Source organism: Hippichthys cyanospilos, chromosome 7 (assembly GCF_059441005.1).
Source record: "Hippichthys cyanospilos isolate Australia breed blue-spotted pipefish chromosome 7, RoL_Hcya_1.0, whole genome shotgun sequence".
Taxonomy (NCBI): Eukaryota; Metazoa; Chordata; class Actinopteri; order Syngnathiformes; family Syngnathidae; genus Hippichthys; species Hippichthys cyanospilos.
In genome coordinates, this window is record NC_142375.1 from 4,653,715 (window position 1) to 4,678,115 (window position 24,401).

The 24,401-nt window shown below is 38.9% G+C and overlaps 1 protein-coding gene and 1 long non-coding RNA gene across 10 annotated transcripts in view; one reads left to right on the plus strand and one right to left on the minus strand.

The window, feature by feature from the left end:
• Positions 1-1,478: 1,478 nt before the first annotated feature.
• On the minus strand, positions 1,479-7,328 carry LOC148420754 (uncharacterized). Of its 6 annotated transcripts, XR_015866123.1 has the most exons (6): positions 7,068-7,328; positions 6,324-6,407; positions 5,667-5,759; positions 5,241-5,276; positions 3,624-5,132; positions 1,479-3,349 (listed from the first exon to the last, which is right to left on the minus strand). It is a non-coding gene; the product is annotated as an uncharacterized LOC148420754 (long non-coding RNA). The 6 variants fall into 6 exon arrangements; XR_015866124.1 differs by having other exon boundaries at positions 5,241-5,759; positions 6,306-6,407; XR_015866121.1 differs by having other exon boundaries at positions 6,324-7,328.
• A 435-nt stretch (positions 7,329-7,763) lies between these two features.
• Positions 7,764-24,401, plus strand: part of sorcs1 (sortilin-related VPS10 domain containing receptor 1) — a 113,756-nt gene continuing 97,118 nt past the window's right edge. For 3 of the 4 annotated variants that reach the window (XR_015866118.1, XR_015866120.1, XR_015866119.1), the window contains exon 1: positions 7,764-8,469. Coding sequence is in view for 1 of the 4 variants with exons in the window: in XM_088419334.1 (XP_088275460.1) it covers positions 7,912-8,469 (558 nt within the window). In the remaining 3 variants the exon portion in view is untranslated. The remainder of the gene's footprint in view (positions 8,470-24,401) is intronic. The other variant, XM_088419334.1, reaches the window with a different exon arrangement.

The window sequence follows — 24,401 nt, forward strand, 5'->3', positions numbered from 1 at the left end:
TGTCCAAACCCAGTCTTTGAGGGCCGGTATCCTGCATGTTTTACAGGTTACTTCCCCTGAAATACCTGATTCAAATGATCAGCTCAGAAGGAGCCTAATAAGCATCCTGATCATTTGAATTAGGAGTCTTAGGCAAAGAAACCTGGAAAACATGCAGGGCACAGACTGAGATTAGTTTTTTTTTCCCTTATCGCTAACATTTTATTGGGAGGTGTTAGATAAGTTAAAGCAAAGTTTTGTGTTTGTTTTCATGTGTTTATAGTAAAAATACAGAAAACGTCTTGAATAACATTATTCAAAATTCGAACCACTATGGAACTATGATACCAGAATAACCGCAAACTGACCTAGCCTACCTTGTGGATTAAATAATGTGATGGCTCGTTAACTGTTTGATTTAAAAATACCATTATCTTATTAGACTGGAGGCTTTGGCAACAGTTACAAAAAAATATGCTCAAGCAACCATCCATCCATCCAAACCTAAGGACAATTTAATATGTCCAATACATGGGCCATGCATGTTTTTGGAGTGTGGGAGGAAGCGGGGGTGCCTGGAGAGAACCCACGCCGCCTCGGGGAGAACATGCAAACTCTACACAGGAAGGCCAGAGCGAATTGGAATTGAATTTGGGACTCTGAACCGTGAGACAGATGTGCTAACCACTCTGACACTGAGTTGCCCCACAAAATGCAGTTGAGTTCATTTGAATAGCTTGTATTACTGCATATAGTAGTAATTTTATACGAGAATCAACAACATAATTAGATACATATAAAAAAAAATCATTTTTTTGTTTTTGCCATGGTTTAGTCATCCTTGCATTACCCAATCATGACAGTTGCACAAGTAAAAACATTGATGTCAACAAGGCATTCCAGAACGTCATATACTGTAACTATATAAAGTGAACTGTCATGAATACAATTAAAATATGTAAAGTTCCCCTCAACAAGCATATTTACAATTCAAAACTACAGTATACATGAATGCAAATTAATCTTAATATTTGTAATGCTGCCCTAGAATATTCACAAATCAGCATGAAACTAAAAATCAATCTCGTATTACTACTACTACTACTATTGCATTGTTTCTGTCTTTTTTGTAGTAGAACAGGGGTGTCCAAACTTTGCAAAGTGGGCCAAATTTGGTGTGTTAAAAATGTAGGGGGGCCAACCTCGGCAGGCGTTCTTTACATATAACAGCAATTAATTTAAATACTTTTCAGCAAGCCGTTCTGTGTTTAACATTTGCTTTTTTATTTCCATTTCAGCTATCTTAAGCATGTGTTTTGGGTCATTTGAAACATGCATTTCAAAAATGAATTGACATTAAATATTGAAATTAAATATTCACTTAACTTCACTTTTTTTAACACTTTAACTTTTGGAACAGTTGAACAGAAGTATTTGTACTCTTGAGTGCACATTACATTTGAAACATAAAAAGATAAAAAGATATCACCATGGCAGTTTAATATTTATAGAATTTTTAAACACAATAACAGAGAAATTAACAAGTAATCGTCATATCTACAAGTGCAGGGCTCATTTAAAATATAAAATTAGTAACTATAAATGTTGATTGGATTTTTAAATGGTTATTATTCTGGAGTGAAAACTTAAAAAAAAAAAAAAAAATGTTTTCAGACATCGTAAATGAAAAATGACTTGTCCGCATGAGTGTGATGGGTGAAACTGTGATCTGGAATGCAGGACAAAGGCCAGGTGTGGCTCTATGGCAGTAGTATGGATGCGCAAGATGTCTTGTGAGAGTCCGATAGCTGTGTCCTCACACGGTTCTTATTTAAGTTCGTAACCGAGAATGTCCTCTCACACAAATACGTCCAACCGAACAAGCTTCGCATTTTCTGACCAAATGCTCGAATCTCTCGGAAACTTGTCCTTATCCAGCTGTCAGTAAAGGTTGGCGATTATAAAGCTGCTGGTGCTGACGGCAGCTCACTGCGTCACACTGCAGCTCAACTTTCCTCCTTTTGTCGATTGTCGACATTTTAGAAAATTAGGTGCTCATACAGTCAATTACTCATATACTAATTTGCTGTTCATAATTTAACCTATAGATGGCAGCATTTAGCACACGCAGGTAACAGCGCTGCTGCTCAATGTATTGATTCTCAATGTGGGCCAGACATTACAGATTTTATGACGGAGGCTGCGGGCCGGATGGAAATTGACCACGGGCCGCATTTGGCCCCCGGGCCGCACTTTGGACATAGCTAAACTAGAACATTATCCAGCTCAAAAATAAACAACACTTTGCTCAACAGAAAATGTGGCACATCTTACATCTTTTGTTTATCTGCCGACCACAAACCACTGTCTCTTTCACAAATACATACGCACACACACTCATATTGATACTAGATTGACGTAGTTGTCCTCAATACTGTCTAGCAATGTATGTTTTTCTTATTTCATGTATCCAACCTCTTTTCACATCTGTTCTGTGGATTTTGTGGCCAGTGCTAAAAAGCCACAAGCATCAAATTTGAGCCTCTTCTTATCAAAGTCAAAGTCAAGTTTATTGTCAATTTCTTCACATGTGCTTAACATACAAAGGAATCGAAATTGCGTTTCTCACTATCCTCTGCGTTTTACATGTACAATAACAAAGTGCAGGTGCGCAAGACGAGACAAACCTAAAAGCTAGATACTTATCTATAGTGATGTAAAGTGCAGTATGTTTGATCTACTTTGCCTAGTGTTGCTAAACTAACAACTAAAACTAAAAATTAAATACGAAAAACCAGGTATGGCAAGAGTACCCCAAGACAAGACATAGGTAGCAGCATATGACAGGACAATCCAACAGTACGAGACAAAGCAGGACAACTCTGGCTGTGGTTGTCCCAGTTGAGTGCATTTGAGGTAGTTGTTATAGTTCTAAGTGTAATCGCTAGTGCAATAGAAGTACAATTATAAATAAACATGGCAGCAGCAAGTCTGTGCAAAATTTGCAAGTGCATGAGTAAAGTTTGAGTTTAGGTGGGGGGCCAGCTAGGTGTTTCTTCTGGCTGGGGCTGAATGTGAGAGAGGGGAGTGGAGAGAGAGAGAGTTCAGCAGTTTCACGGGTGGGAGGGGGGGAGAGTTCAGCAGTCTCACGGCCTGGTGGATGAAGCTGTTCCTGAGTCGGGTGGTGCAGGAGCGGAGGCTCCTGTACCTCTTTCCGGAGGGCAGGAGGCTGAACAGACTGTGTGCAGGGTGGCTTGTATCGGTGACAATCGTGACGGCTTTGTGGCCGAGGTGGGTGGTGTAAAGGTCTTGCAGGCAGGGGAGCGGAGTATCAATAATCCTCTCAGCTGTCCTCACGATGTCCTCAATACTGTATAGCAATGTATGTTTTTCTTATTTCATGTATCCAACCTCTTTTCACATCTGTTCTGTGGATTTTGGGGCCAGTGCTAAAAAGCCACTGCATCAAATTTGAGCCTCTTCTTATGCATGTATTCTAGTATCTTTGCCTGTATGTTGCTTGTAAACTTCTAAGTAGCACAATTCAAGAAAATGGTACTCTCAAAACACCGATTTCCTGCCAAACGAGAGTTTTCAGTGTCCCAAACCCATCTCATGCAGCTAACTTTCAGTGATCAACTTACATTCTGAATGAATAGTTTTAGCTCCTCCGCGTTTATAAGAGCCAGTTGAGGTGGTTCGAGAATCTGATTGGGATGCCGTATGCCTCCCTTGTGAAGTGTTCCGGGCATGTACCACAGGGAGGAGGCTCCGGGGACGACCCAGGACACGCTGGAGGGACTATGTCTTTCAACATGTTGGAACGTCTGGTGTTCCTCCGGGAGGAGCTGGACGAAGTGGCCCGGGGGAGGGAAGTCTGGGCTTCCCTTCTCGAGCTGCTCCCACGACCCAACTCCGGAATACAGTAGTAGAAGATAGATTGATAGTTTTAGACACACAAAAGAACAGCTTGTCTCTATTTTTCCTCTATTTACCCGGGCAACCATTTGTTTTGCATTGCGCCAATGTAGCGTTTTCATAAACTCAAATTCTGTGTGAGCTGGCGCTGCCTGCGACGGCCAATAGTGACCCAGATTTCCTTATCAACAACTCTATGTGACAGTTCTGCTGCCAGGTGCCTCTGACAAAAATTTCCTACGAGTTCTTTGAAGCTTGCTTGAATAAAACCAGTGTAACCAATATACGATTGAAAGTGACTTTTTTCTGATGAACAGCGTTGGGAGCATTAGCAATGCATTGCAAAAGTAATGTCATTGCTGTAATGCATCACTTTTTGCTGTAACATAATAATGTAATATACTATATTACACAAACAAAAAAATAGTAATATTGTACTTGTTACAAATGAAAGTAAAGTAAACATTTTTAGGCTGAAAGCAGTGTTTCTTTCTCCCCAAGTTTGCCAAAAACACCACGTGATGGGAGGAGAAAAGTCTGGGGCAAACTGTTTATTTGCTGATCCACTACAGCTGCGATGAAACTGCAGGTTGAATATGTACACAAGATGGACATAAGACCATTACTTTCAGTTCGTCAGAGATAAAGACAGGGATAATATAACCGTTAGGTGCGCTTGACAAAAAATTTAGAGCGGGGCCGACTGGACTTGAATTTGAATAATAGCATTGAAATTGTTGAATAACTGTTTTTGCCTAAAGCATAAACAATGCATAACTCTGCTGTGAAGCTAAGTAATAAAGGGATTAAAATGCAAAAAAAAGTGTGTGTATCTTGTCATGTCTTTAAAGGTTTACAATACCGTACAGATCAAATGATTTGTACAGTTTTTAGGCTCAAGCCAACCTTCCACTGGTTGTTTGATGAGCGTAATGAGCTACAGTTAGAATTGACAAATCCATATTTCCAGTTATGGTGGTGATAGTAATATAAAAGTAATGCAATAGTAGTACATTACAATTCAAATACAGTAATATTGTAATGCAACTTATTACTTTGAAATGACAGTAATAAGTAATAAATAATGAAAATTGAAGTAACTTGCCTGACACTGCTGATGAACCATATATATTATTCCTTCCAAGTTCTAGCGGTACGCAGTGGAGTGGATGACATGGTGATGCATTTTACCATCCATTCATTTCCTAGACTGTATACCATGGATCAGCAAAAGCCTATCACAGGTGACAATGGGCAAGAGGTACATCCTTCAATTGTCACAATGGTGTTCATGTAGGAAAAGTAAGTTATTATGAAAACATGAAGACAACCACAAAACACACCTTCAGAATTACAAGAGCACCGTACTAAATCCAGGCCTTGAAACAGATGCCGGTTGACATATAAGAAGCACAAATGATCTTCAGTCCTTTGTAATGGTGTTGTTGTGGGATGATAGAAATTAAAGAGTGGGCCTATTTCTCTCTGGGAAGAACAAAGACTATTGTGTGTGAATCATACATTTACTAGACTGCATGAATGAGATTACTGTGTTGTAAAATGTTTTTGTAATTGCCAATAGTTAGTATTTGGAGTAGTTATTTTTGATATTCCAGGCACCACAGTCCATCTATCAAGCTTTAGTTGATTAAACAAACAAAAAAAAACATTTTCCAACAATATTTTAGTTCTTTCCCAATCCATCTGTTTACTGTTTTCCACATGTTTTTTTTTGCTGGTCAGATACAAAGTCAGTAACATGGACTTACTCTGTCTCCATTGGTCCATCTTTTTTGGGAAGTTTACCCAAACTGAAATCATCAGTCGCCAGCCAAATATTAATGTCACTTCTATTTTCATTTCTGTCATTAAAAATAAACAAAAAATGAATAAAAACGACAAATAATACTATCACAAACAACACTCCCGTAGCTCCAACAATTAAACTCGAGTAAAAAATGAAAAAAAAAAACAACAACAAATGTTTGTTAAAAACCTCAATCTCATCACTATTCATGGCAACCAAATTCTTGGGTGCATGTTTGTTAGCGTGCTGCCTATTTTGACTGTGTTTATACTCCCTCATTCTCAAGTACTGCCGTTTTTTGTATTTTTTCTCCTCCAGTGGGGTTCAGAGGGAATTAGGGAATACTCTGATGACTTTGGATGATAGGCAGGTAGAACTGTAGACATTATTTGATCACAGTACACAAATAGACACTCAGTTCCAGTCAGTTTACATCTATTGACAATTCACAGGCTTTAATTGTGTAACCTACTATGTATGTATTTTAGAATTTGGAGGGGACCTAAAGTATTCTGAGTTGCTCCGGTGAAAAGTTAACAGCCCTGCCAACAAGTGTAACTAAAATAGTATTTGTGTCAAATACACAAATTCATATACACACCTAATTTTTAGACCATACCATATACAGCTGCAGAAGACGTTTAGGCATATCCACATGCAGTATTCTATGGTGACATGACTGCTGCTCCACATCGCCCATGCGCTGTCGGGCGGATAAATGGTTGAGAGATTTACAGTTATATAGTTTCAAATAATAATCAAGCGTTGGGAGTAATGCATAACAAAAACAATGTAATTACTGTAATGCATTACTTTTTGCTGGTTACAAATGGAAGTAACTAAATGCATTACAATACATTTCTAGCCTGAAGTGGTGTAGTCCCCCTCCCCAAATTCACCCAAAACATTGCGGGATTGGCAAAGAATTGTCCAAGGCAATATACTTTTTTGTTTGTTTGTTTTCAGCACCTACTACAGCAGAGGTAATTGCGGCAGCAGCAGACAACAGGTTGAATATGGACGATATGCACACAAGATAGACATACGGCCATTACATTCAGTTCATCAGAGAAAAAGAAAAGAATCATAGTTAGGTGCACTTTGTGCGTGACACAAAGTGCATTCACCAGCATTTTGAAACCTTGTCAGCAAGATCTGTCGCAACTAGCAATAATGACAAGGTAAGCTAACTCTTCAATAATAGTCTGGTTAGTTTTGGTTCTAGTTCTGGTTAGTGTGTATCAAGTTGAAGCATACAAAAACTCATATGAAACGGTACGTTTAGCACAATAACAATGATGGAGGGTAGCTGCTAACGTTTGCCCCAACAAAACCATCCATTTTTTAAACTTCTGTCCCTAACCTTGCCGACTGGACTTGAATTTGAATATTAGCATTGATATTGTTGAATGAACTAACTGGTTTTGCCTAAAGCATAAACGATGCATAACTATGCTGTGAAGCAAAGTAATAAAGGGATTAAAATACAAAAAAGATTGTGTATCTCGTCATGTCTTTAAAGGTTTACAATACCATATAGATCAAATGATTTGTACAGATTTTAGGCTCAAGCCAACCTTCCACTGGTTCTTTAATAAAGTTAATTAGCTACATTTAAAATGCCTAATCCATATTTCCAGTCATGTTGGTGAGAGTAATATAAAAGTAATGCAACTGTAGTGTAATGTATTACATTTCAAATACAGTAATGTTGTAATGTACTAATCACTTTGAAATAATAGTTAAAAGTAATAAATAATGCATTATAGCTTTGAAGTAACTTGCCCAACATTGATAATCAATAACATGATAATTGAGTAATAATTCGGAAATATGATAATTGATGAATGATTTTCCGCAAAAAAAGCCCCCCCCCCCCAAAAAAAAAAAAAAAAAAAAAAAGATCCAATAGACACGGCTTTCATGAATGGAGCATATTGGCTAGCACTGGAAAATAACGTGGTGAAAGACAGTAGACACATTATCTGATGTGGGTGCGCAGCTCCTCCCCCCTCCGAGGCTGCGAGGCTTCAAAAGGACTAAATTCTTCAACTTGAACCATTTGACTCTGGCACTTTTGAGCACACTGCCATCGGTTTACGCCACAACTTCCGCAGCACCTCGCATCTTCAACCGCGGCAATTTACGCATCGAAGAAGCAGAGTGCGGGTGCGAGATACAGCAGCATCATTTTCCTGCCGTCAACAATGGAAAGGGAGATGTTTTGGCACATTTGGTTTGAAATTTCCATGATATTTTTGATATTGCGAGGCGCCAACTCCGAGATAACTTGCAGGTCTTGTCAAGTTGGAAATAAAGGCCTTAGAGGGGAATTGTTTCTAAAATTTGTCGCAAACGAAAGTGTGACGGGAATGAAAGAAGTTGACGGGCACAGCGATGAGGCTGGGAGAACTCTCAGGTTCCGTCGCGCATCTTTCCCCGCTGAACGAGATCCAGAAGCAGCGGACGCGCGGAGCCTGACACGGAATACGAAAAGGCTGCGCCCGAATGATCAAACCGCCGAGAAGGACGAGAATATCAACATTTCCATGTCCAGTGCGAATAGAAGGCGCATCGCAAGGAGCGGCGATGACCGCAGCGTTGGCCACACGGCTTCTGAAAACAGAGTGACGCGCTCACAACTGCACTGGAACGGCGAGGAGAAGAGACAGGACGAGCTCAAACTTAACAGCTCCACGTTCGCCTTGGCTGGGGATTCGTCTCACAACCAAGCTATGGTGCACTGGTCTGGCCAGAACAGTAGCGTAAGTGACTCATTCGGTTTCCGTCCGCTATATTGCCCCCCTCGTATTCACAGTTGGCCCATCCTTGCCTTCGGACACAATTATCGGAATAAATGTATCAGCTAAAGATTAAGAAAAGAATGCAGCCAGTAATTAAAATGTTTTGTGGAGGAAGTGAGAAGGAGAAATTGCATGCCCTCTGACCCGTCCGTCTAGAGCCTCCATATCACCCTGCTCTAATAATGCTTTAGTCTAATTTATAGACAAAACAGTGGTAAAAGAAGCCCTAAAGACATTGCCATTCTTCCTGGGTTGAATGGCACCCAGCACAAACACGCTATCAGCATATTTAATTTAAAAGATGACGGCACTAATAAAGTATTGTCTGCTTGCATTTTCAAACAAACTTCCACCCATCAAGAATAAACTATACTGTATACAAATTAGTCAATTTTTTCTTAAATATATGATATTCAATGAGCCACATGCCCACATGCCATATAAAAGAACATTGATTCAAAGTGATAGGGAGTGAGAAGTACGAAATAATTTCTTTTAGCATTGTAATTCAGTTTTGGATTAATGAAACTGTGCCCTCAGGAAAATGGCAGGTCAATCTAGTTGAAAATCTCCTCCGTGTAACGTTGGAGCAGGTAGTGGCGTATATCAGCATCCCTACACCGCGATCAAAGTTTTAATCTGCTAACAGGCCGATTTTACTCATTTTAATTTACAATTTCTAAATGAAAAACAAAACAAAACACTGTGAAGGAACACCTCGATGACAAAACACATACTGTACTGTTAGAACACAAGTGGAAATATCATAAATTGTGCATCATTATACCGTACTGCCGATAGCAAGACAAAAAGCAACAACATTGCTGTTTTTGGATCACTGAAAAATAGTTGAGAGGACTGCTAAAATGGCATTGTTAGTCATACAAACCTTACTTTTGCAAGGTTGTCACCATTACGATTTACTTTAAGCAACTCTTTGAAAATTACTCATATAGTACTGCTACTAATAGTGCTATAGTAAAACAAAGAAATGTACACCTGCAAGCGAGTACATTCAACATTTGAGTCCAGATAAGCTGTACCGTAGCGCTGTTCGGCATGCCATGCATACATTGAACTCACACAGCAGAGTATTTGTCTATGTAGACACCTTTTTTGTTTCATTTTGCCCTCGAACAAAGCAAAACAGGATTTCAAGCAACAGTTATTGTCAATCAGAGCATTTTCCACGGGACATTCTAATTACATAACACTGCAATTTATCATTACTGCTGTCTTAAATTCATTTAAAATGAACAGAAAACAAATGTCATTGGGTCCTTAAGCGAAGAGCAGCGCTAAGCAAGGTGTGCATGTATTCTTTTGCTGCAGGATGATATACAATCAAGAAATACCTCAACGTTGACTGTGACAGGACATACATAATAAATCATTTTCTAGTTTTCCTTTCTATAAGGGTTTGAAAATCTTATCTCACAAGTCACTATCTTTGTCGTTCCTGCGGTCCACTCAAATCTAAAACAAATCAGTCAGTCAGACTCATTCTTATCCACCTTTCCCCGAGGTCTTTGCTTTCCTTGGAACTGACAAAACATTTCAGTTCATAACACATCTCACGCAGTATAGGTAGTAAAACTGTAAGATTTTGTAATGTGACCAAGATGCTAATCAAGAATCAATTAGCTGTGATTCTTTTTGGTTGATGTAAACCATTCAAAAAAAGAAAAGTTGATCCAGCACTAAATCCGTAGTATTTTTGCAAGCATAATTTGAGATTTACCACATCGCTACAAACTCTATGAAGAATAAAGATAAGGTTTGGTTTAGAAAAAAAATCACGTCCATTGTCTTGTCATTTAACATTGTGTTAGTACAAATGGAATTGAGGCACTAATGACCGTGATTAAAGTCAAATAACCTTGATCATTCCACTCAAATGGACAATCAACACAGAAGAATGTGCAATTTATCACATGACGGCGGGGATGTGACAGGGAGGCACGGATAAACGCTTGTATTGTCTCATAATGTGCTCAGAGCATTGTGTGCAATTATGTGTTCAGCTATTAGAGTTCTGACCTGAGGTATCACACAAACCAATTAGCCACTTGTACAATCCACTGACTGTGATCAAAATTAAACCCGAGAAATACCACTACATGTTCATTTAAAACAAACAAAAACAATGGTAAAACAATATTAACTGGTATATTTACAGTATACCCATTTTCTTGGTAAAGAAGTCTGTGTTTTTGGGTTGGGTTTGGAAACACCTTCAAATTTACACGGCCTACAACACAGGTGTCAAAACAGCCCCCGAGAAAAGCTGTCCTGCACGATTTCATACCCTCTTTCTCAAACACAACTCGGAGGGGGGGGTGCACATTAAATATGAGCTTACCATTAACGACAAACTAATTGGGATGCCTCAGCTTTCTTGAGTCTTACAAACATGTACACAAATTACATTGATGAAATCAATCATAATTGAACGCAAATGAGTACCTATCAATGCAAAACCTTTGCATATGCTAACATACAGCAAAGGGAAATACCTGGCTCAAACAAAAATGCTAACGAGCGAAACACATACAAGGCAGCACTATATATTAGCTCTAACATTAGCAAGCATGTTACCCGCAATCACAAGTTGTTGGATCAATAAACAAAGTAATTTTTGGCATATTATCATAAATGACAACATTCTTCTAAAGATGGTACAACTTACAGACACACGTGGGCCAGATTTCACAGAGAGACAAAACCATGTGTGCGCCACTGATGTGGCGTCAACTGAAGCCATGAAAATTATTAATGAAAAGAGAAAACAGTTATGGAGTGGTTCCAAAGTTTTGACTATTATTGTAAATACTTTACTGCACTGCAAAAAACATCCATATCTTTATTTGATTCCCTAGGTCCCTGATGACACGAAGGTTCCCGCCTTAAAAGGAAAACAAAAACAGTGTACCTGTCCTTGTGTGTGAGTGGAAATTGAGTGCATGTGTGGCAAGATATTTTGTAGATAACAAGTGAAGTGATATTTGTCTGCGGTGGAGCCTGAGCAGGCGGCTGTTCTGCGCTGGCCTTCCCTCGGCGACGTTTGAGACAGCAACCTTCTCATAGCAAACATTTTTTTCATTGCAAGCAGTGCATCCGTTTTCACGGCAAAGCATTTCTTCATTGCAAGCGGTTATAGTGATTGCAGCAAATGTATAATCACTATTTTTACCATTTTTCTGACAAAAAGCAACAATGAAGAATATGGAGCAGTAATTGCAAAAAGCAAGGCATTTAAAAAAACAAATAAATGTTAGACGCAGTTGAAAGGTTAATTTGTATAAACGATAATGCTCTGCATTACAGTATCTGCAAAACAAGGTGCAAAGATGTTATGTTGTAATAATTTAAAATAGAACCCATTCCCCTAGCTACCAGCTAATGGCGGAAGGAACAATTTCCTTCGTGACAACGGCAGCAGCATGTCATTGAACGTGCTCCTCTACCTGATTACTGTGTCATGAGGTGGGTGGTTTGATCAACAGTGTCCAAGATGGACAGCCGTTAACAGAGGCTGATCTTCTCTGCAACACATTATTGATTACGGTTCTGCTCAAATAACAGAGCCGACGTTCCTCATTTTCCTCTTACAGCATCTCTTTAGAAGAGGGCATTTGCGTCCATTGATGGCATAAATGACTTCTTGCAATATTTACTTTGTTTCGACCCAGTGGACATTATTGTGTGACAATGCACCTTTGACAAGCTGCTACTCTATTGAAGGGAATGAAAATGAATGAAAAAAAGCAATACCACTAGAATGTCAGCCTCTGTGTATGGTAAACAATGGACTATAAGATTAATACAATCTACAGACTTGTTGATTGGCTGTATTTACTACTCTTAAATGATAAGAGCGCACTGCTGATTCTTCGCTTATTTGAGTGTCTTTTTAAGGGCAAAAGCAGCAAAGGGGGAAAAAAAAGGCCGTCCTTCATCAGTGAATATAGATTATAGCTCAGGATTGCGCTCCAAGATTTTTAAAATTACAGTCCTGTAATGATAAAAATATCACTAGCTCTCTTTTCATAATGACTTGATTTTTCCCACATTAATGCGGTTTAAAAAAATAGCTTGTATCAAATTTTTCCAGTTAGAGCTTAATGATTTATTTTAGCTTCTCAAAACTAGTTGAAATTGAGACAACTATTCATTAATTTTTTTGAAGAGCTACACGAGTGTTAGCCTATTTAAATAATATTGTCACAGTCGAACTGACGTTCGGCTCTGTAGTGCTCGAGCTCACATCATTTTTTCAAATTTGTTCAAATGTTAATGTGACAAAGTTGAGATTTTTATTCGAGGGTATTTTGGTATGTAGCGACCCTGAATAAATTCAGCAGTATATTAATCAATTATTAATTAACATTAAAAAGCAGTTAAAAACAACTAAAATACAAAAAAAAAAGACTTAATAATGAAACACTAACTGCTTTCCATCAACATTTTATACTTGTAAGTGTAGTCAAGCCCCCAAACCTTTTTACAATAATATGCTCTAATAGGCCGTACTAATCTAAACACTGTATCCGTTTTAACATTGACAAAAGGAAAAAGCAATATCAACCAACTTTCAACAACTGCTAACTACATTTTTACAGCATTTATACAGGTGAAAGGTGAGTCTGAGCAGAAAAAACCCAAGCGCATCAGTGCCTGAAAAGAAAGATGCCAATCCTTATCACAATTATATTTGACTTAACAAATCCCTTTTCCTGGGGTCATCCGCACCCCCCCAGAATCGCCTCGCGCACCACCATTATAGAAGTACTGGTTTAGAGTCATTGTTTCACCTAAAAAATTCCAATTCTGCAATTTCAGTATATCAGCAGTTATTATTCAGATTTCTATAGTCCTTCATGAAAGTAGGCTGAATATCTTTTTGATTATGATTGATTTGCCTCTAAGTTGATAGAATAATGATGGAACCAAGAATTTAATGTTTCAAAAATGTTGGTGAGGACAGCATCAAACACTCTTGTGCGATATTGCTTAAGTGTTTAATTTTGAATCACGAAACAAATCCAAATAAATACAATAATGAATAGTCAAATAATAAAAAAAGTTTTACAATACACTTAAATATTTTTGAAAATCCAATTAATCAATGGAATATTGAATAGGACAGCATTTTCAAATCCCTACTTGAAAAAAATGATTTTTCAACACACTTTAAAGGAAAACAAATATTCAGACTACTTGATTAAACGATGGACCTTTCAATGGAGTTACAGACCTTAAAAATTGCTGATAGTGAAAGCACATTAGCCTTTTGGCTTCAGACTGGAAGGTTGTGATGCTTGATCCCAAACAAGTTATCAATGAAACTCTCAGCACACACAAGGCATCATCGGCATTACGGTATACCCACTGCACCTTTGTGTGTGGAGAATTGTGCCATTGGATCTCGGGAGCTGACCAAACTGATGGCCCAACGCTAATAGCGGCTTTTATGCATTGGGATTTTGAGCTATGACATCACTGGTGGCCTGGCAAATGAATATGTTGAGGTTTTCTTTAGGAGTCATAAGGTTTAGAAATGAGCTCATCAGAAAGATGGCCAATGGTTAGGTGTTTTGGGGAAATGGTTGGAGCCGACATGGATGGTTTGGACAACTTCAGAGAAGGTTGGTGGATGTATTGTGGAAACATGACATGAAGGCCTTTGGTGTTTAAAAAGGAGGATGTCGGAGCTGGAGAGTTGAATATAAAAGAATGGTATATTGGGGCGACTTCTGACAGGAAACTCTGAAAGCAAGAATGACCACATATTTGGATGAAACATTTTCTCTTGTTGCTGAATGTTATATAATAGTTTGAAAGAAATGTTGAGAGATTCTGTAGCAAAATTTAGCAGCATTCTAGACATAAACGTGGCTGAAAAATATGGATGGGTAATAAGTAACGTCACTATTGTAACTCACACTTGTTCATTAACATAAATTACTGCATATTATAGAAGTATTGTCAGAAGTTTATGTAATTTGTCAAACATCACTCAAATCAAATTCATAACAGTAGTCCAACCATCCATTTTCTATAGCTGCTTATCCTCACAAGAGTCGCAGGCTTGTTGGCGCCTATCCCAGCTGGCTTCGGGCAGTTGGCGCGGGACACTCCTGCACTGGTTTCCAGTCAATCACAAGGCACACAGAGACAAACGACCATTCACACATAAGGACAGTTTACTATGTCCAATTCACCTGCCATGCATGTTTTTGGAGTGTGGGAGGAAGTCAGAGTACCCAGAGAGAACCCACGCGGGCTCGGGGAGAACATGCAAACTCCACACAGCAAGGCCGGAGCCAGGTGGATTTGAACTCGGGTCCCTTTAACCGTGACTATTCTCCGTGACTATTCTCCTTTAAACGTGCTATTCACTGCTCCACCGAGCCGCCCATTAAAATACCGATTAAAATAAACATCCTTAGGGGGAACAAATGCTCCTCTAAGAATTGCTGATGTTCATATTAAGATGTGGCTGAATAAAACATGAAACCACAAAAATGAACAAGTAACAAGTCTACACATGGCTCATGAAAAACAACAATCATCTAAAGTAAAATCTGGAACCGATCTCTATAAAGCATAGGTCTCATACTCCAGTCCTTGAGAGCCGCAATCCTGCATGTTTTCAATGCTTCTGTCACACTTGATTCAGATTATTAACTCATCAGCAAGCGCTGCAGGAGCTTGAAATTCATCCTGATTATTTGACTGAGGTGTGTTTAAGAGAGCAGCATCGAAAACATGCAGGTTTACCGCCCTCGAGGACTGGAGTTTGACACCTCTGCTATAAACATTTCGACGCTGTGAAATACTCAATAATCCAAATAATCTTAAACAAAAGCGGTTGGGCATTGCCTGAGTCATTTATGCTTCAAATGATTGTTTCTTGACAATAATCCTAATAGGGCTCTGGTATTGACTGCTGTAAGGACACGTTTGTTTCTGTAGAAATTGTTCTTATTTTTATTATGACCCAAGCAGCGACCGCTGCAAAGCTCTTATTATTTCTGTGGAAAATATTATTATGAGGGCCCAAGCGGTAACTATTGCAAGGTCGCTGTATTTTCTGTAGAAATAATAATAATTACTGGTAGGGCCTGAGCCGTGACCGCCACAAATTTCGGTATAGTAAGAAAAAAAGCTAATCTTGACGTTCTTAACGTGCATCATTTGTCATGAAAATTTCCTCTGAGATATGACCTGGCAAAACCATCAAAATTATGGGACATTTCTTTTACTCCTATATGGCTCAATTTTTTTTTAGGAAGTAGGCCCGGTTTTATATGCATTTCACCTAAATTTATGAATATTGGTAGGCATGTGTAACACACGAAGACCTGCAAAAAAAGTCTATTGCTTCAATATTCTAGCATCTATATATGAGTGATACATTTTTAAATGTGCATTTTTGTACATTTACAGAGGCCATAATTTTGCCCCCTCTCTTAGTCGGTTGATTGTATCATCTTCAAATTTGGGCTGTACCATCTCAAGGCCTGGGAAAATATTCTTGATTTCTCGAAACATTACTTGTATATGAAGGAGGCGGGACAGCAAATTTAACATTTCATATTTCCTTGAAACACTTAACTCAGCTGTGCAAGCTCCCCCAATAAATCCCAAACTTCAAAAGTATTTCAAGCTGAGGTGGGCACTTCGTCAGCACTGACGCACTGTCCGTCAGTCTGTTGCCAATGGGCCAATGAATAACGGGAATGGTAAAAAAAAAAAAAAAAACGGCGAATGAAAATGTCGGAAATGCAGTTGTCATCTATCGTTGAAATCTTCGGGAGATACAGATTGTCAGATGTCCATCAGACGTCCGTGGGCCCACCGCCCCTTTTTCCATAATGAAATATAATTCAACCTACTTGCATGAGTATCTGCTATATTGCCAGCACCACCAAGCAGCGGACAAACATGTTGAGTGAACAAACGGGGTTGTTCCAACTCAATGCTTATCATCAACAGCTGTAACACAGCTGACTTTACCAAAGATTAATTTGTACTATAGTTGTTCGCATTCTTACGCCTGGTATCAACCAAAATTAATACTGTACACAATCTTGTCGACTAAAAGTTAAAAGTAATTCTTAGAATTAAGTGTTCAGAGATTTTTGTGTGTGTGTTATGTGGCTTTTTAAATATGTTTTACATAAAGAAATTGCTTGCTGATAAGAACAATCTGGCATGCGTTTCCACTGCAAGTGTTCACTCTTTCAAGTATTGGGTCTGCACTCAAATTTGCATTCCATCTCTGAGTGGCACTTGGCCAGGAAATGTAAGATAGAAGTTTTTTTAATCCCCAGTTGAAGACGTTTTTAGTAAATTCAACCTCAGCAATACTTAGCTTTGCTTGTAGTGTACATTATGTGACAGATGGCATTTAGACAAATGTTAATGAAACCGTCTTCTTCAGTTGTGGGGCACTCAGTCGTCATGTAAACCATGATAAAGCCATCCAGTGAACTTGATTGCTAATTGCTAGTGATGGGTCCCACAACACGGACGCGCATGCGACAAGCTCACAGAACAACCTATGTCGGTGCTTGTACCGCTTTAAGACAATCGCGTGTCCATTGCATGAACTGCCTTGACACAGCAAAAACGTGTTAAATTGTGTTTATAAGGAAGTGCTTCGCAATGCAACTACTGAAACAATCCAAAACTGAAGTTTTCTTGTGGACTATGGAGCCGACACAGGAAAAAGGCAAATTTGAGCACATTTCGGGGAAATAAGGTATTTATTTTAATCTCGTTGTTTCACCTCAGCATGTTCCATTCTAATTCAATGTATTCAAAGGTAACTCTGACTTTACTATTCATTTTTTTACTTTCCAGGGGAAATGTCGCATTTGTTTGTCAGAGCTGTCTATACTAACAACAGCACCTCCTCATTGTTGACACATTTTTGGACCAAGCATGAGGATGAAGTTCTCGATACACCCAGGACAAGCTTAGGTATTCTTGAGAAATACATAATTTCATTATTTTCAGCTATCCTTCTTCCATTCTCTTACATCTCACAGTTGCTTTGTTGATAATAAATTAGGAATCAGTAATTATTCATGATTTATGTCCCATGTGTAACAATGACGCTTCCAGGAAGCAGTTGCTTGATCAGGCACTGCTGAACTTCTTTTCTCAAGGACTGCCAGCCACTCTACATTGTGGAGACTGAAGAGGTCAAGGAACTGATCCAGGTTCTTTGAACCCTCATATGTTTTGCCACCAAGAAAGGTATGTGTATAAGTTACATTAAGTAATAATTGAAATATAGATTTCAGATGAAATAAATTGCCTATGGAATTATTTTCTTTGATTTCATTTTCAGACCATCAAAGAAATGGTGGCCGAAAAGTACCAGGAGGAACGGGAAAAATTTAAACGAAGTACAGGAAGCTGTGGCAATAAGTGACTGACTTGTGGACCTTCGTGAACATGTACCTGTATGCTTAAGCTTGACACATGAACGCTCTGCGAGAAAATGAAATGCTCGGAATCTCGCCGGCATTGTTTTGCAACAATTTATACTCATTGCGGTTTTCCCCCACAGTCAGTTGATATTATCCCATATTATAGGTGGCAGTACATAGTGCCTACAAAATACTAACAACACTATAGCAGAGGTAGAGAATCCTCGTGGATTCACTTGATCTAAATTCTTCCAAGCTTTTTTTTTTTTTAACAGACTTCTCATCTCTCCCCAACATGGTGCTCATCAGGAGTTGTTTACGGTATTTAGGTTAGGGTAGTCCTTTTCAGCCAAATCATAAAAGTGTTTAGACCGCCAAACGTCCTTAAGCTACGGTTCTTCCTCGCGGTAAATAACTTCCGAAAGGTACGCGTTGCGGAAAATCTGGCCCGTGCGGGCTCCGCTCGTTTGGGCGTGTTTGGCGAAATGACATCATCGGCCTGCGGACGCGTCAAGCATAAATCTTTGGCTATGACCTGTCACTACATTAACGTGAATTTGCAGTGTTCATAAGTGTTGGGAGTGCATTGCTTTCCACAGAGTCACACTGCTGACAATTCGGCCAATGTCAAAAGGGGCATAATGGATGACTGGGCCATAACTCATAAAGTACAGTCTCTTGTGAGTGACGCAGTACCAAACATGACTGCATCCACTAGACACCTCCAAATGCGCCACTCAATATGCATTGCCCAAAGTTTGAATTTGTAGTTAAAATCATGCGATCGGCTCCCCACACTCATATCCATTAGAAACAAGGTGAGGCACATTGTTACATTTTTCCGTTCAACTACTGCATGCAAGTAGAAGTTCGCTGAGGTGCAGCAACAGATGGGACGATCAACTGAAATTCATCAATGGGGTATCAAACATGCTGTAAGAGTACCTAAGAAATGCTGTCAAGGCTGCATGGTGAGAGGGAGCCAGTGTGGGTAACTCTGGCCTCTCTAAAGACAGATTTGACTCCACTGATAGCTGATGAATTCACCATCATAAGCGAATCGCTTCTAATGCTTGCGCCATTCCATCAAGCTAGAGTGGGGTTGTCTGAGGAGAGGCGAGGTTCAGGTTCAAAGGTCATCCCGATGATGAAAACGCTCCATCGAGCACTTGATTGTCTCGGATCAACCTTCCTCACACAGGCAGCCACATCTGCTATGCTATTCACCATTCTTGTTTGTTTTGGGAAATTGTACTTAAATGCTAATTTACATTTATTTTATTTTTGTAAGATGGACTTTGGCAGCACTTTGACGAGGAAGTTGGGAGACTCGAACTTTGGATGAAGTCTCAGAAGTACAGCGCAATTTAGAAGGAAATATTGGATCGAGTGTAGATCCGTTAGTTTATTGGAAGACCCAAGACTAGCAAAGGCTTTCCTATGTACTGAGGCGTCTTCCGTTCCTTGTGAGCGTGTATTCTCCGCAGCAGGAGAAATTGTTTGCAAGAAGTGCAACAGACTCAATTTTAAAACTCTGGATGAACTTTTTTTTTTTTTTTTATAAAAATTAGTCAAGACAAAATGTCCACCAGCATCCTCATTCACATCATTTTCTCTTTAATTGTCACATGAAGAATACAAGTTAACTTTATTTAAAGGTATGGGAGAATACTTTATGAATACGAAGATTTCCATCAATTCATTTCCTGTCGCCGCTTATCCTCCTTAGGATAAGTACAAATAAATAAATAAATAAATACACCACCGGATTAACGGATTGACTATTACAATCTCGTCTGGCTTGAAAATATGACGGACTGACGATGGTGGAAAGGGGGCGGGGCTCTAACGAATGTCGGACCAGAAAGAATAATCTAACTTGCCCAGTGTGAAAGGAATCGTATATTATGTTGTTATCATTGTGTTTATTTCTTGTCTAGACTAGTATGCATTGCTATCCATCTATGCAGTCCTAGTTTATCTCGCCCCAGTCCTTAGATAAAGCTGTTGACGCAGGAAAGTGTGAGCTGGGACCTTGGCCCAGCTGTTGGTGGCGCCCGGCTGGCTGGCTCATTTTGTTATGTCTTGTAATTTGCGATGCTTTGCTGAATGAATAAAAAGTAGGCGGGGACGCTTGAGCGATGAAAATGCTGTTGGCAAGGTATGAGTAAGTACGCCAAGCTTTTCCCTTTGCCGAGGCAGAGAAAAGTCAATCTTGGCTGGTCTGACTTACTATTTAGCCGTTTAGCAGCAGGGCTTGTATTAGTCTACTTTTAAAGATAACCCTGACACCCACCGCTGATCTTTAGTCACGGTTTGAAAATCTATCAGATTACATCCTTTATATATGTAGCGCCACCTAGTGGTGACAAAAAAGTCACTTTTTGCATTTGATTTCTGCAGTAATATAGCAGATTTTATTTTCATCCCAAAACCTGAATCCATTCATTTGATCATATTCAGTGATACATACAGCACAACAGCGGCAAAATATTTCATGTTACAGTTTTATTTACTGCACCCAGCCTGTCGAACTAACTAACTAACTGATCATCTCCCATAGGGCATGGTCAACGTCTTGAGACTTTTCTGCCAAACATTGTGACTACCTCAATTTGGGTGTTTACCAAGAAAACATTGCTACGTATATTCAGTTATGACAACATTCTGTTACACCATCTATAGGTGACAAAACATGTTGCATTAATGTTTTGATGTACTGCGCCGTGCCACCATTTCTAGGAAGAGTTATTTACTCAGGGTATTTTATTATGATAATTTGGGTGAAAACATAATACAGTTATAAACATATTTTTTTGTATGCCGGGTTCTGCAAGAGTTGGACTATTGGAGGTACCTGAAAAGAGAACACACTTGCTGCTTTTTGGGTGGGACCCATCTGTCATTTGAGTGCTCCTTGAAATAGGGCAGGTAAAGACATCTGGAGAATCAGAACTTGCCACATGTGCTGATGTCAGAACATATTTACTTCAACCTTGTCATTACCAAGTTAAATTACCATATATCCCTCAGGTGAAGCTTTGATCGTCCAAGCCCCACGTGTCGCAATCTGGAAGTTATCAGTGTATATCAGGAATGAAGATTAGGCTGTTGGCACATTACCACTTTGGATCAAATTTAGAAACCATTCAACTACCACAGTTAAGAAAAACAAATCACCACAAATTAAAATTTCATCTTGAATATGTAATAAAAATTGTGTTTTAGGAGTAGTTAAAATCAAAAGAAACTCCTTAGAAACAGTAATTTTACTTTGAAAGAATAACAGTTTCTTAATCCAATTGTGGTGAAAGATGAAATAACAATAATCCAGAAGAAGCTTTTAGATAATCCTAATTATTTTTGTCTAATTATCACTCGGCAATCTAAAGTTTAGGACAGTGTTTAGGATTCATGGTTCTACAGTAAATGCTGCAGCCACACAAAACAGGGCTTGAAATATATATTTTGCGACTTACTGGATGAAGTAAATCATCTATCGAAAAAAAAGATGGGTCAAACGTACAAAAGATTTAACTTCTGCTTCTGTCTTTGGAGACAAGAAAATATATCCCGTTGTGGAGGAAGTTTAGAGAAGGCCAGGCATCCCTCAAATTAGGCGAGCCCATGTTCGCTTCCGGACATGAGATGAGCCCATAGTCGTGGCGGTGAACACAGTACCTCTGCCCTCTTTAGGGTAAATCCCATTTAGCATGTATTTTATATGCTGGTCAACAAGGATTCGGGCAGACATAATTCATTTCATGAAAAACCGGTTAAAATTTTTCTCCCAAGACTGGTCTTAGGACATGTGTCGTTTAGTGGACATTCTGAGACTTTGAGCTGTGTGCTTTGATATAAAGTACATTATTACATTACATTATTAAACGTTGATTAAAATTCTGTGTATGTGCACAGACCAGATCTCAGACTTTTCATGCAGGATTTAGATGGTGGCACGCCTCAGAGCTAGTCATCTTGGCTGTGGCAATGCCACTGTTGCTAGCATGGGGTGTAATAGCTCATTTGTCAATCATCTGTATTCAGTCATCTTAATTTACTTGGGAATCTTTTATTTTTAGATGTTAATGTCCAAATCAGATTCTACAGTATATTGGCGTTGTGACCCAAATGCAGCTTCTTAATCCAACTGTGGTTTAATATATATCGCCGTTGGGCTCGTAAGGCAAATACACCAGCGTGGCGGGAAATAAAAAACCTATGTTAAATCACTCATACGTTTAGAACCCCAGGTAAAAACAAAATTGTACATGCATATTAAAAATTGGAACCAAAATAAAATAAGTGCTGTGTATATATAATAGATATGTATACAATCAGATAAAATCATAAATAAAAAATATAGAAAAGGTTTATTTACCTTTGAGTGCCGCCTGTAATGCCCACATTCCTTTGTAAAGGTAGCCTAGGCTAGACTAGCTTCGTATTTCTTGATTATCTCCAGCTTCGTTTCCATATAAATCATCTTCTTCTTTCTTTAACATCACTAGCAATCTTGGGACCCATGAGTAACCCTTTCAAGTTTTAAATTAAGCAGTAAGATGCACTATAAATACGGTTTTGTAACCACTCACGACAGAGCAAAGCTTTACCGTTCCGCCAATTTGAAATGAGTGAGGCCGACCAATAGCAGACCACCATCTCTGTGAGGAGATGCCGACCAATAGCAGACCAGAAGCATTGCATGGAGGCATTGACGACAACAGAATATAAGTGCCATACCTAAAAACGCCTGCAAATGGAGACAAAACAACACAAATACAGCCAAGCCTCTAGGGTCATGACAGTTATCGCAAAACGGGAAATTACCATAAAGAGCGGACGAAAAAACTCAGTATTCCACATCGCAACATGAAAAAAAACGGAAGCCAGGAACGCTCTAACGCGGGGGTCAACTATATATACATACATATATATATATATATATATATATATATATGAATACATTTTTTGCGGTTAATTGGGATATTTGCATTTGCCTATTAGTTTCAATGATACTGATGATTTTGTAAATGTTGTTACATCCATGTACATACTAGTGAAAACATGTACTCACATATCACGCTGAGTGACCACATGAAAATTTCACCAGCACACACAGTGAAGTTGGCCGGCTTTGCAGGTGAATCAGTCGCAGTGTTGAGCCCTAATACAGTTTACTTAAATTTATTTATTTATTTTCTTGAGCGCTTTTCAAAAATCAGAGAAATCATCACCCGAATCAAATCAGAACAATGTTTGCCATCTCATCTATCATGTAAAGACATAAATTATATACTGAATATTTAACATGTTAGGACTGCGCCAATTGTTTCCATGTTGTTTAATTTGTAGATTTTTGCTTAATTACAGTGACCAGAATTTAATAAGACACTTTATTAGTCATACTATATATAAGGAAAGATGGATTTCAGGAGTGTTGTATACCTATTTGCATCCCGCAAAGATGTCCAGTCAACCTCCATGGCTCCACTTGATAACCTTTCAGCCATAGGACTTCCATGCTGAGCTGTACTCCAGATCAAAGTGGTATCTTTTTGTACTTGGCACACAGCCCGGATTCATTCTTTGCCAGGAGCCAGTGGTTTAAGGGCCAAGTCAGGTACTGTATACATCTTCAGGACAGATGGTCCCTTCTTTGGGTTCACATCACTCAGCCTTCTCTGCAAAGACCTTTTAGTGATCAATGATCATGGAAAATAGAATAATACATGCACATAATAATATGTCATTATATAATTACCAAACGGATTTCCATGTCGGAAAAGTGGAAATGGGAATAATCTATTCCATGGTCAAGCTGTTGCTATGGAAACACATTCTAAGTTACCTATGTTGATGCTTACCCTCCAAGAATAAAAAGTAATTACACCGTGTGACTGCTTTGAAGGCAGAAAAAACAATCAAGTCGGCAAAGTCAACTTTAAATAGTTTGACCTGAATATCAGCTTCCAAAGTTTGTCGGAACAGTGTTTGTGGCATCATCTTTCTTGCAGACAAATGTAGTGTTACAATGGTCGCCATGAGTTATATTCAATTTTTGCTAGGTGGATCTGGCATACCGCAGCAGTATTTCGACTGTTGCCGCACTTACAAAGACTCGATGCACCACCTAGTGGCCAGATACAATGAGAACTTAAAAACACATAATTCTGGACACTCAGAGATGTGCATCCAGGAATATAATCTGTCACTAAAACCAAGATATAGTGCATTGTTTTAGGAGTTTCAATTAGAAAGGGCAGTCAAACGCAAAACGTGCACAGTTTAGTCAAGGAGAAGCAGATCAACAAGAAGTTATTGATCTTGTGTACATTGTTTAGGCATCTGTAAGTGACTTTAAAGTCATTATTTTGTAATATCTGTAGGAGACAAATAAAAGGGAAGACCGCTGTCAACGAGACACTGTCCCTTTGCCCCATTCAT